The following is a 12,693-nucleotide window of genomic DNA, read 5'->3' on the forward strand; positions in this document are numbered from 1 at the left end:
ATACCCATTTTGACCTTATTTTAGTATAAGGTGTAAGATGTTGGTCTATGCCTAATTTCTGCAAGGCCTTTTCTAATCTCCTCAGATGCTGGCTGTCACTCCAGGACCCATCCAAAAATTACTTTAAATTTAGTTATCTATGGTATGTGCTTCCTCCAGTAAAGAAAGAAAGAAGCATAATACAATGCTTATTACATGCCAGGCATAACATTTAAAAATGTTATCTCATTTGATCCTTACAATAACCCTAGGAGGTAGGTGCTATTATTATCACTCCCATTTTACAGTTTAGGAAATCAGAGGTTAAGTGACTTGCCCAGGGTTACGCAGTTAGTATCTGAGACTGGATTTGAACTCTGGTCTTCCTAACTGAAGGTGCAGGTGCTCTATCCAGCGTACCACTAGCTGCTTCTGGGGGGGGTGTGTGTATATATAGAGAGATACATATGTATACATGTGTATATACATATTTGATGTATGTAGAAATGTATATTATATATATGTATATATATATAAATGTGTGTTTGTATACATGTACATTATTGTTGTTCAGTCATTTCAGGCGTTCCCTACTCTTCATGACCCCATTTGGAATTTTCTTGGCAAGGATACCGGCATAGTTTGCAATTTCCTTCTCCAGATCATTTTACAGATGAGGAAACTGAGGCAATCAGGGACATAGCGATTTATACAAACATATAGGATTTAAAACTGTAAGATGGTTTTCATCTTTGTCTTCAATATCTTTAGTACCTATTACAGTACTTGGCACATAGTAAACTGTTAATATATGTGTTTCCCTTTGGGTCAAGTCCAAACTCAAGGCACTGAACAACCTTATTGTAACTTAAATTTAACCTAAACTTAGTGCCTTCCCTTCATTGATTATTTCCTATTTATCCTGTACATAGCTTGTTTGTACATTAGATTGTGAGTTCCTAGAAGGCAAGGACTGTCTATCTTTTGCCTTTCACTGAATTTCCAGTGCTTTGTACAGTGCACAGCACATAATAGGTGCTTAATTGACTGACAGACTAAACTTTCCATCTTTACTACTAATTGAACACTACAGACTTACTAAATATTTAATTGAACTAAATTATTTCAACTTTGGAACCTGATTTCCCTCATCCCCTCACACCCACCTCTCCACTTTGGTTTCATAACCAGTCAGGAGAACACTGGAAGGGATAGTGACAGTGTTCAAAGGGAAGTAGGGAAGGCTGGCTAAAGTGGAGAGGAAAAAGAAAAAGAGAAGAATGAATCATTTGAATGTAAAATGTCATGATTTCAGTGTTTTCAATTTCAACTACCCCCAACCCCCATTTTGGTTAGTTTCAGCTCCTCCCCAAGCCTCCGCAATCCATTTACAGAAACTCAGGCTTCGAAGCGAATTGCCCCTGATTGGTGGCAGGGCCGGGGAGAGGGAGGAGGGATGCCGGAGGGGGTGGGGGGTTGCGATCACCGCTGCCAGCAGGTTACAAATGGAAGGCTGGGTAAGATTTTGGGAATTAAGGGAAAGGGAACTGGGTATTTAAAGAGAATTTTCACAACAGGCAATTTGTCTGACAGGCATTAATTTTTTTCCTTAGGAAATGAATAGGCTCCCACGTCTTCAGACGGTGTCCCAAAAGTCTTATTGCAGTTTTAAACTTAGGGTTTAAGTTAGTGCTTAGTTTTAAGCTTAAAACTGCACTAAGGTTGTTGAGACACCCTGTATTTGAATTTTTGTTTTCCTATTAAGTGTCCAATTGTCATTTTTTTAAAAAGGTGCTTTCCTCTTAGTTTAGCTGGGACTTGGAGAAATTTTTCAGAGGAGGCCACGTTTAATTTATTATTTAATTGGAGGGGGCTAGCTATAATGCTGAAAATGTAATTTTTGCAAGGTTGTTTGAACATTGTTCAAATTGTGTGTTCATTGTTCAGAATCCGTTAACACCTCTCTGCGTTTGAGGCCGATTAGTGATGATGCTTCTGAAGGTAGATCTGCATTTCCACACTTGTCGTTGCATTAATAAACTAATTAAATATTTTTTATTTTTTAAGGGAGCGGAGAGGAGTGGGGAAGGGCTTTGCGATCATAGAAGGTTGGCGCCGTTATTATGTTGCCATCAGATGAGACCCAAGGCTTTTGAAAAACCCCATTTGTACTGATGACCATTCATTCAAATAGGAGGGCAGACAACAGTGGACTCCGCTCCGCCCCACGCGGAGCCACTTTTTCCCTCTCGGGTCTTCCAAGCTGACCCTAGGCGAGGACCACGGTGCCAGGGGGCGGGGCTAGCGCAGAGGGGGCGGGGTCCTTTCGGGGCCGCTAGGAGGGTTACTGCACCCGAACCCCTCCGCGCAGCCGCCGCCATCTTGGGGAAAAGGGTCCCGGCGGAAGTAGTCGCCGACCCCGTCCCAACCCCACCTCCTCCCTCCACCCCCCGCCAGGGCGCCTCCGCCTCCCCGGGCTCCGAGTCGTCCGAGGCGGGGCCTGAGGAGGGGCGCCCCGCAGGGGGCGGAGTCGTCGGAACTGTCGGGAGCGCGCGCCGACAGGTTGGGGGCGAGGGGAGGGGGGGCGGCTTGCACTTTCCCTTTCCGGGAACTTGGTGGGAAGCCGCCGGCGCTCTGCGGAGAGGCTCTGGGGGAGAAGGGGGGGGCGGGGCTGGGAGATGCCGGGGGCTTCCTCCCCGGCCGGCCCTCCCCAAACTCCGGCCCAGCCCGAAGATTTGGCGGGCGGCCCGGCCCGGTCCGGCCGGCGGCCCCGGCAGGTGAGAGGCTCCTCGCGCCCTCTTCCCCACTTGCATTTGAGCCCTGCCTGGACCAACCGCGCCCCAGCTTGGAGCGTGTCAGTGTGTCGCGTCCACCCCCTCCCACGCGTGCCCCCACACACACCTGGGGCTATGCGGTTTCGACCCTAGGGGAGACGGGTCTGCGCCGCCCTTGGGTCCCTCCCCCACAACCTCGGTGGGGTGGGGGGAAACGTTCCTCACCCTGCCTCCAAGTCCCCGGCTGCGCCCTGGCCCGCAGCCCGCGCGCTGCGGCTTCTCCGCCCGTGAGCAAGCGGGCTCGGGACCCAGGGATCGCGAGGGAGCGTGGGGAGCAGAGCAGAAAACTGGGGAGCCCCGAGCCTTCGGGGCCAAGGTCCGAAATGGAAAGGTCAGCTCCTCATCCTCTCCCTCGGGACCCACGGGCTCTGCCCTCCCTTGTAGAAAACAAACACGTGCCAACCCCCGAGAATTCCGTGTCCCCGTGGATTTGGACCTCCCCCTCCTCCCCAGTCAGCTGCGGTGACAGCGATCGTGTGCCTCCCACGTCCGTCCCTCCCCCTCTCCCCCTGCCACCCGGGGACTAGCAGAGAGGATCGTGCTGCCTCCTGCACCCCAGGCTCAGCCCCCACCAGTCACTCCTTACCTTCCACCTTGCAGGCCACTGGATGGAGTAGCGTCTGGTTTGGGACTCCGGCGTCTTGCTACAGGCTCCTAACCCGCCACTGACCGATGTCTGCGCCGGTTTCTTGAGCCGGATTAACGAAAGGAGCCGCTGCCCTGTTTGATGTTCTGAGCCTCGAGGACCCGGGGAGTTACGTTTCATCCTTAGATCGGGAAGACTTGGTGAGTGTGAATGTTATGGTTGACAGGTTAGTGAAAGATGGTTTTTTAATCCAGGCTGCAGATCTTTTTCTCCGGGGAACGCCGGTTGGAACCCACAGTTTCATTTCATTTGAACTTCTGTTATTTTTCGACTTAAAGGGTTCACTTCTGCTAAACCAAAATGTTTAATATGGGTGCGACATTTTCCTTCGCATCTATTCTGAGAGATTCAGGGATGGCTGGAAGGCCTTTTTTGACATCCAACTTTTTTTTTTGGTACCAGAATTCAGACTCTATCTTTGACCCAAGTAGGTGAAAACACTCCATGTATTACTTTTTAAACATGTTGTTGTTCTTTTTTTAAAGAAAAAATTTAAAACTTAACTCATTTCATTTTAAAGCCTTTTATGTTTTCTTCCACTTTGTACATTACTTGCCATTAGGTTATCAAAGTCCACTGGAAAACAGTTGATATAGTCTCACTCTCCGTTGGTTAACATTCCAGTAGATAGGAATATGACTTCCAAAAGAAGCAATGCCCATTTTACATCAAAATAAATGAGTAATTTAATATGGCATGAAGACATATACCTTCTTTTCATTTTTTTTTTAGTTTTTTTTTTAGTGAGGCAATTGGGGTTAAGTGACTTGCCCAGGGTCACACAGCTAGTAAGTGTTAAGTGTCTGAGGCCGGATTTGATCTCAGGTCCTCCTGACTCCAGGGCCGGTGCTCTATCCACTGCGCCACCTAGCTGCCCCTCCTTCTTTTCATTTTAACTATCTTTAATGCTAAATGTATCCAGATTTTGTAGGCAGCTAATAGCACATTGGATTTTATATAAAATTTGGGTTAGTTAAAACTATTGAACAGGTTATTTGAGTTAAGTGAATAAAAAGAGTTTTTCCTGTGTTACTGGCTATAAATAAAACCTAAAATAAGTAATGGACACATTTTACTACTTTATTCTCTTAATTTTTCTTAGTCGAGATACATTTATTAACTGCTTAATTTGAGTGGCTGCACAGCACAGTGGATATGCCTAGGGAGTAGGAGAGACCTGTGTTGAAGTCCAACTGATTATGGGTACTGGCCTGACCAAGTCATTTAAATTCTCAGTGCCTCAGGCAACTCTCTCAAAACTATAAAGCTGAAGAACTAGTGCCTATCTGGGAACTCCCTGTGCTGATGAAATCACATGTCCAATAAAGAAAGCCAAACTGCTTAGATTAGCTGTTTATTGGATGTTTATTTCTGATGGTTTATCTGTTGACCAGTAACTTCCAAAGATATGAATTGGCCCTGATTTGTTTTAGTCTGCCTGTAAACCTATATATGTCACGTGTTCATTCCTATAGAGAAAGTGATGTCATTAAATACTTGTCCAAATCTGGATTATAATTCTGTATTTGTAAAAACAGTCATTATTCATACCAGTGGTAACATTAGAAATGACTATCTACCACCCCCTCCTAAGAAATACCTGTTATTTTTGTTCTCTAGTACATCATCAGACATCTCAACTGGTTGTTCTGCTTGCTAAAAAATCTTGTTAGTATAGCTTTTTTGGGGGGGGGGGAGGGCTGGGGCAAAAAGGGTTAAGTGACTTGCCCAGGGTCACACAGCTAGTAAGTGTCAAGTGTCTGAGGCCAGATTTGAACTCAGGTCCTCCTGAATCCAGGGCCGGTGCTCTATCCACTGTGCCACCTAGCTGCCCCTCATTGTAGCTTTTTAAATGAAGCAACAAACTCTTTTCTTGTTGGAGACAGCCAGGTGGCACAGTGGATAGCAACCAGGCCTAGAGTCAGAAAATTCAGAAAGACTTACCTCTTGGAGTGTCATGAGGATCAAATGAGATAATATTTCTAATTATTATTTATTTAGCTATAGTGTTTATTAAGTACCTACTCTGTGCCATGCACCATGATAAGTGCTTGATAAATATCTCATTTGATCTTCATAACCACTGTGGAGGTGGGTGCTATTATCATCCCTATTTTATAGTTGAGAGTACTGAGACAAACAGAAGTAACTTGCCCCAAATCACACAACTAGGACATGTAGGATTTAAACTTTTGTCTTCCTGACTCCAGGCTCAGCTCTCCATCTACTTTGCCTTCTAGAACTGTGACGGTTCATTGCTCTAGAAGTCAAAGAAAGGGATAGTACAGAGTGTTAAATGCTAAAGAATGATTTAGGAGCCGGAGGAAGGAGGGCAGAAAAGAAGCCTTTGGATTTAATGATAAGGAAATCATTAGTGACTTTAGAAAAATCTATTTCTATAGGATGTATGATTTGAATTGATTTGAGTGGCTAGTGAAGTTATGGAGCAGGTGTAGACTTCTTTTTCCAGAAGTTGGACAGAGGGGGTATAGGAGAGAAGGAGAGGGAGAAAGAACTATTAGAGCTTTTGCTACAATAAATTCACCTTCTGAAAGTGAATTAATTTAGTACCCTCTGGTGGCCTAAAAATAATCTATAAATGGGCCTGATAATTGAGAATTGGATACTTTACAAAGATCCAGTTTCATCATTTCTGTTTAGGTTTTAGAAAAGTAATGTTTATAAGTATCCACTTTAGTAGTCAGTTTCTTTTTTTCTACTATAGTACTGATTAGAATTCTCATTTATTTGTAATAATGATTAACAGAAGTACAATGTTTATATGCATATAGATAGGGTTCTTTTTTCTTGTTATCAACAGTATATATTTGTGTCAGTTTTGGTAAGTCAATTCTTGAACCTTTATTCTTTTTTTCTTTTGCAGGACAATGAGGGTTAAGTGACTTGCCCAGGGTCACACAGCTAGTAAGTGTCAAGTGCCTGAGGCTGGGTTTGAACTCAGGTCCTCCTGAATACAGGGCCGGTGCTCTATCCACTGTGCCACCTTGCTGCCCCCGATATGTACTATATTGCATTTCTAATTAATGTAAGTTCTGACACGTGGAATAGGTGATAATACTGCCCGAATTTTTAAATTTAGGTGTTTTTGTTTTAGTTTCCCTAAATTTCTGAATTTGGAAAAAGCTTATCTGTTTGGGGAAAGAAGTTGTTTATAATAGTTACATTTGCATATTGGGGCATTTTTTTTAATGTATTGAAACCAATAATGAAGTACTTAGTGCTGATGCCTTCTTTTTGAAAATGGTAAAGATTCTTGCTGCTCCATTATTACTACCCTTTTTATTTTCTACTTTTACCACTTTTGTTGTTGTTTTTCATTCATTTCTTGTCATGTCTAACTCTTCATGACCCCATTTGAGGTTTTCTTGGCAAAGATACTGGAGTGGTTTGGCATTTTCTTCTCCAGTTTACCACTATTAGATTGTCAAAATAAATTACCCATTTAGAGGATTGTTAGTACTGATTATATTAAGTAATTCTTAACTATTATTGAATAACTTACCTGGCATGTTTTCTTATTATTTAAACATGTTTAATGTATTCTAGTATCAGTTATGACTTCTTAAAAGCTCTATGAATTCTGTCTACCAACTATACTTAAATTTATTCTCCATTTGAATATTTTAGAAAATTGTATTGCTAGTTAAAAGTGTAGAAAATTGTATCTTAAATATATATATTTTATAAATTGTGTTTTGAGATGTCAGTAATTACATGAAACATTTTGGCATGAAAACTTATTTCTAAGACCCTAAGATTTGATCCTTTTGAGACTTAGAATAGGGCAGCTAGGTGGCACAGTGGATAGAGCACTGACCCTGGAGTCAGGAGGGCCTGAGTTCAAATCCTGCCTCAGACACTTGATGCTTACTAGCTGTGTGACCCTGGGCAAGTCACTTAACCCCAATTGCCTCCACCAAAAAAAAGAGAAAGACTTAGAATGAACCTAAAAGCTTAAAACTGAATTTTGTTTAAATGAAAAACAAACAAAAACCAAGGATAACACAGTGCAGCTATACCAAACCCACTATTAATTTTTTGCATGTGTGAAAATAAAATTTATCACACTCATTCCTGATTATGTACATATTTAAGTTCTGTCACATTTATCTTTTTTTTTTAAAGTTGAGGGATTTGACATACATTCTGTCATTGAACATCATAGGGACAACTCTTCCCCAGCATATAGTTGGATCTGACCTACCAGACCCTTATGTTCTTTGCCATAATCTTTCTTCTGTCCTAATGAAAACATATAATAAAGTTCTGCATCATTGTTATTTACAATTGTGCTTAAACATGTTAAGTAACTTTGAGCATTCATCATAGCCTATTTCATTCTTTTACTAAATAAATGCAAATGGTAGACATGCTGTTGTGTATATAGAAGGAGTGACTGACCCAGTTCCAAGAAAAGTCTTGCTTAATTTGCTTTTTTACCAATCTGGGTACCATAACATAGAATAGGATGGGATGGGGATAGTTGACTGGAAATGTGATTGTATTAGTATGGAGAACTTCAAGAAGAAACTCCCACTACCCATCCAAGTCAGCACCTTCTGTGCAATTTTACAGTAATGCAGCTGCCTAGTATATGAGAGATTATGTGACTCCCTTAGGGTCACTTAGTCAGGATGTTGTCAGAGATGGAACTTGAGGTCTTCCTAGCTCCAGTCTAGCACTCTGTCTACTGCCACAAGAAGTATATAAAAATGCACAGCAATAGTAGATCTCCATGGATAATTCTTTAGCTATCTCCATTTCTTCCTCGCCTGGAGTCCTCTTCTGATACCCTTCCCATTGTATAGTAGTTACCTTGAATTTTTAAGGATTGTGCCAGTAAAGTAAAAGCTCTAGCAAGTCTTATCAAGACCCTTCATGGCTTTTGACTATGAACTTAATGGTAAAGTATATCTTTCTTGTAACCAGTCTGAGTTCAGAGAGGTATAGCGCCACGATGTCTTCAAGGTGATTTTTTTTTTCCTTTGGCTTCAGCAGTTATCTTAGATTATCACGGATTCAATTTAACAAATGCTGATTTGTGTCTGCTTTGTGCAAGGCACTATGCTAGGTACTTAATATACTGAGTTGTAGAAGTTTTGCTGTTTATATCAGTGGAGAGAGTGAGTGTCCATACTTGTGAAATTATAGGAAATTCCTTCAGGCTTACAAACAGGTATTTAGCTAAGCTCAAAAAGGGTTAGATGCATGAAAGTTAGTTTAAAAGGGTTTCCATTAAAGTGTCACAGTTTCTATTTAGCTAATGGAAGCTAGTTCTGGACCTGTTTTTACATAGCATGCCCATCTTTCTGTATTTTTCTCCATTAAAACCATATGTGAAACAAAAGTTGAGAACTATCTTTACATGTAATGGAAAAAATAAAATACCTCATACATTAAAACCATATGTGGATGGGCAGCTAGGTGGCAAAGTGGATAGAGCACTAGCCCTGGATTCAGGAGGACCAGAATTCAAATTCGGCCTCACACACTTGACACTTACTAGTTGTGTGACCCTGGGCAAGTCACTTAACCCTCATTTCTCTGCAAAACCAAAACAAAACAAAACAACATATGTGGTAGTTGATGAGATATAAAATAAGGTAGAGTAGAAGGGCAGAGATGACTTAGTTCATGCTGAAGGTTCATTGTGAAACTTGAAAATTTAATTTGCTCTTTTTCTTTCTCACAAGATAGTGATAGAGATGGCAAGGATCTGCTTCCTTTTTATTTCTTTCCTTTTCCCCCAAGGCACCTTGCTGTTTGATTTTAAGCAATTTTTTCCTCTTAACCTATTTGCTTTCGGCTTAGGTAGGAGACTTTCAGAGGAAAATAGAAAGGTGGGAAGTAAAAGCTGACCTTAGAAAAAAAATTGACATTTATCATGAGACTTTACCTATATTTCTTTATTCTCTTCTCTTTTGTGGGGGGAGGGAGTGACTAGGCAATGAGGGTTAAGTGACTTGCCCAGAGTCACACAGTGTCAAGTGTCTAAGGCCAGATTTGAACTCAGGTCTTCCTGAATCCAGGGCTGATGCTTTTTATCCACTGTGCCACCTAGCTGCCCCCTCATTCTCTTCTTAACTCCTTTTCTGTATCCCTTTTCTGCTTGGAAATTTTCTATTGAGATTCCTCACTAGCCAATAACTACTAGTTCTGTCATTGACTTGTATATTAAACATTTAGGTTGAAAAATGCTTTGAGTTACCTTAAGGATTTATTGTTGGCTCCATTGGGGATTAGATTGAAACCTTTTAGGTCAGTCCCAAAAATCAGTTAGCTTCCAGGGAATATCCATTGCCCAAGAGACTCTCCTAGATCTCTAGGGTGGTCACATGCTAGAGTAGGACTTATGATTCCAAAGTGAATCTACAGAATAGCACTAGTAAATATCAGAAGCTGCTATTGGGAACGTATGTGGTTGTAGGCAGCTATAACTTAGTTTCCTGATCTGTAAAATGATGGGGTCAGACAAGATGGCTTTTGATTCCTTCCAGTCCCAGATGTATGATCGTTAACATTCTATCCTGTGGTCATTCTGTAATTCTCAAACTGTACTAAGCCAGCATGTGGCTTACTTCAAGGTGCCAAAGAGAACAGCAAGAAAGTTCTTCTGCAGGGAGAGCACCTATATAATTCACAGTATTTGGTGTATATCTTATTGTACTCTGGGTTTTTTTTCCAATTTGTCTGATAGAGAACATAATTGCAAATCGGAGTTTGTTCTAAATAAACTTATCTTTTTTTTTTAGTGAGGCAATTGGGGTTAAGTGACTTGCCCAAGGTCACACAGTTAGTAAGTGTCAAGTGTCTGAGGCTGGATTTGAACTCACGTACTCCTGACTCCAGGGCCGGTGCTCTATCCACTGTGCCACCTAGCTGCCCCTAAACTTATCTTTGAAGGACAAAGTTAATATGAACTATTTTTTTTTCCATTGTATTTCTCTTTAATTACTTAAAGGGGGGGGGGCAGCTAGGTGGTGCAGTGAATAGAGCACCGGCCCTGGAGTCAGGAGTACCTGAGTTCAAATCCAGCCTCAGACACTTGACACTTACTAGCTGTGTGACCTTGGGCAAGTCACTTAACCCTCATTGCCCTGCAAAAAAAATAAATAAATAAAAGGGAAAAAAAAATAGTACTTAAAGGGAGGGCAGCTACGTGGCGCAGTGGATAAAGCAGCAGCCCTGGATTCAGGAGGACCTGAGTTCAAATGTGACCTCAGACATTTGACACTTGCTAGCTGTGTGACCCTGGGCAAGTCACTTAACCCCCATTGCCCCACCCCACCCCCAATATATATATATAAATTAAAGGGGAATGTTTATTTACCTGTCCTATTAATATTGTTATTGGACATAGGGACAGGGGAAAGGATTGAAGAATGTACTATTTCAACAGAAGTACTCAGATTTATCAAATCACACTGAATCTTGTTTGCTTTTTTCCAGAATTTTAGTTGGAATAGTCTGGTGAGAGAAAAATGAATTCCTTTGCTGACCTGGCTTCAAATAACCTCACTTCATCAGTCAACACGACCAGTTCTTCACCTGAAACAGTAGCCTATCATTTCAATTCTACCAGTAGTCCTCCATTGATGTCAATAACTAGTCTTTTCCCAGCCTTGTTAGAATGCTTTGGTATAATTCTTTGTGGATACATAGCAGGAAGGGCCCACATTATAACATCAACACAGGCCAAAGGACTAGGGAATTTTGTTTCCCATTTTGCACTTCCAGCCTTACTATTCAAAAACATGGTTATACTTAATTTTTCCAATGTAAATTGGTCCTTCCTTTATAGTATTTTAATTGCCAAAGCTGCTGTATTTTTTATTGTGTGTGTGTTAACATTATTAGTTGCTCGTCCTGACAGTCGATTTAGCAAAGCTGGATTGTTCCCTATATTTGCTACACAAAGCAATGACTTTGCATTGGGATATCCTATAGGTAAGTGTTATTTCATATTTTTATTATTCATATTGTTTTATTATTTTATCCAGATGTGTTAAAAAGAAAATTTAAACCTTTAGTACCAGAGAGATTTTTAAACATATGATGAGTTTCTTCTTCTGGGATATTTAGGATCTTTCATAATTATGTTTTTCCTTATAATTTGCTATTAAAATTAGCTAAACCATATGTTTTCCCAAATCTCAGAGCTAAAGCATCCTCTAAATATGTTTAAAAATTTTTATTTAATATTTTATTTCTCCCCCAATTACATGTAAAAACAATTTTTAACATTTGTTTTTTAAAATTTTGGGTTGCAAATTATCTCCTTTCCCTCTCCTCCCCCCTCATTCAGAAGGCAAGCAATTTTATATAGGTTATACATGTGCAATCATGCAAAACATATTTCTATATTAGTCTGACTTTTTTTAAGAGCCTAACTGACCTTTAGAATAATGTTGATTACTTCCAAATCTTATTTTTTTCCTTTTCCAGCCATCACATTTTATAACAGGTTTAGTTTCAAAAAGTTGGTCATTTTGCCATATTTAGGAAAACCAAATTTGCATTGCTGTTTATTGTTTCTAATTGAATGTTTGGTAACTGTACCAAAGGATATCAGAATATTTTGAATGTAAATGTATCCTATTTCTAGCAAAAAGTTAGTGGAACTCAAGACCAGATTTTTGTCTAATGCACTTTATATTTTCAAATTACACTTTTCACTCTATGATAATGGGATATATGGATAACATGAATAAATGAAACAATCCCCAAATCCTATTTTTCTGATGTCTCCTCCCCACCCCTGCCCCACCCATTTTATCACAGGTAGTAAAAGGAATCTGATAGATTAGAATGTTTATCTGTATTCTTTTCATCTCCACTTTGTTTTGAATGACGAGGAACTAAAATATAGAGTCAAGACTAAAATACACAGTCTTCTGAAGTAATTTAATTTAAAAATATTTTTATAATGCTTTTTAAGTGAAGGCTTTGGAAATTAAACACATTGTTATTTGTCTCTAAAAGAGCAACAATGATGTAAACCGATCAAGATATTTATAGAAATCTCAAATTAGTAGTGACTTGATTCTGCAGTATCTAATATTTAAAGAAAATTAATTCAAATTTAACAAAACTAATAATTTAAGGGTTTAACAAAATTGTTAAACAAATCCACATTACAAATGTTATAAAAGAAGTGACACTTATTTCATATTTTAAAGTTTTCAAAGCACTTTACTTACATTATCTAATTGT

The 12,693-nt window shown here is 40.2% G+C and overlaps 1 protein-coding gene across 1 annotated transcript in view; it reads left to right on the plus strand.

Moving 5' to 3' along the window:
• Positions 1–2,590: 2,590 nt before the first annotated feature.
• GPR155 (G protein-coupled receptor 155) overlaps positions 2,591–12,693 on the plus strand; it is a 62,499-nt gene continuing 52,396 nt past the window's right edge. The window contains 3 exon segments of the mRNA XM_043992869.1: positions 2,591–2,756; positions 3,414–3,599; positions 10,930–11,427. Coding sequence (XP_043848804.1) covers positions 10,962–11,427 — 466 coding nt within the window. The 5' untranslated portion in view covers positions 2,591–2,756; positions 3,414–3,599; positions 10,930–10,961.

The sequence above is a fragment of the Dromiciops gliroides genome, chromosome 3 (assembly GCF_019393635.1).
Source record: "Dromiciops gliroides isolate mDroGli1 chromosome 3, mDroGli1.pri, whole genome shotgun sequence".
Classification (NCBI taxonomy): domain Eukaryota; kingdom Metazoa; phylum Chordata; class Mammalia; order Microbiotheria; family Microbiotheriidae; genus Dromiciops; species Dromiciops gliroides.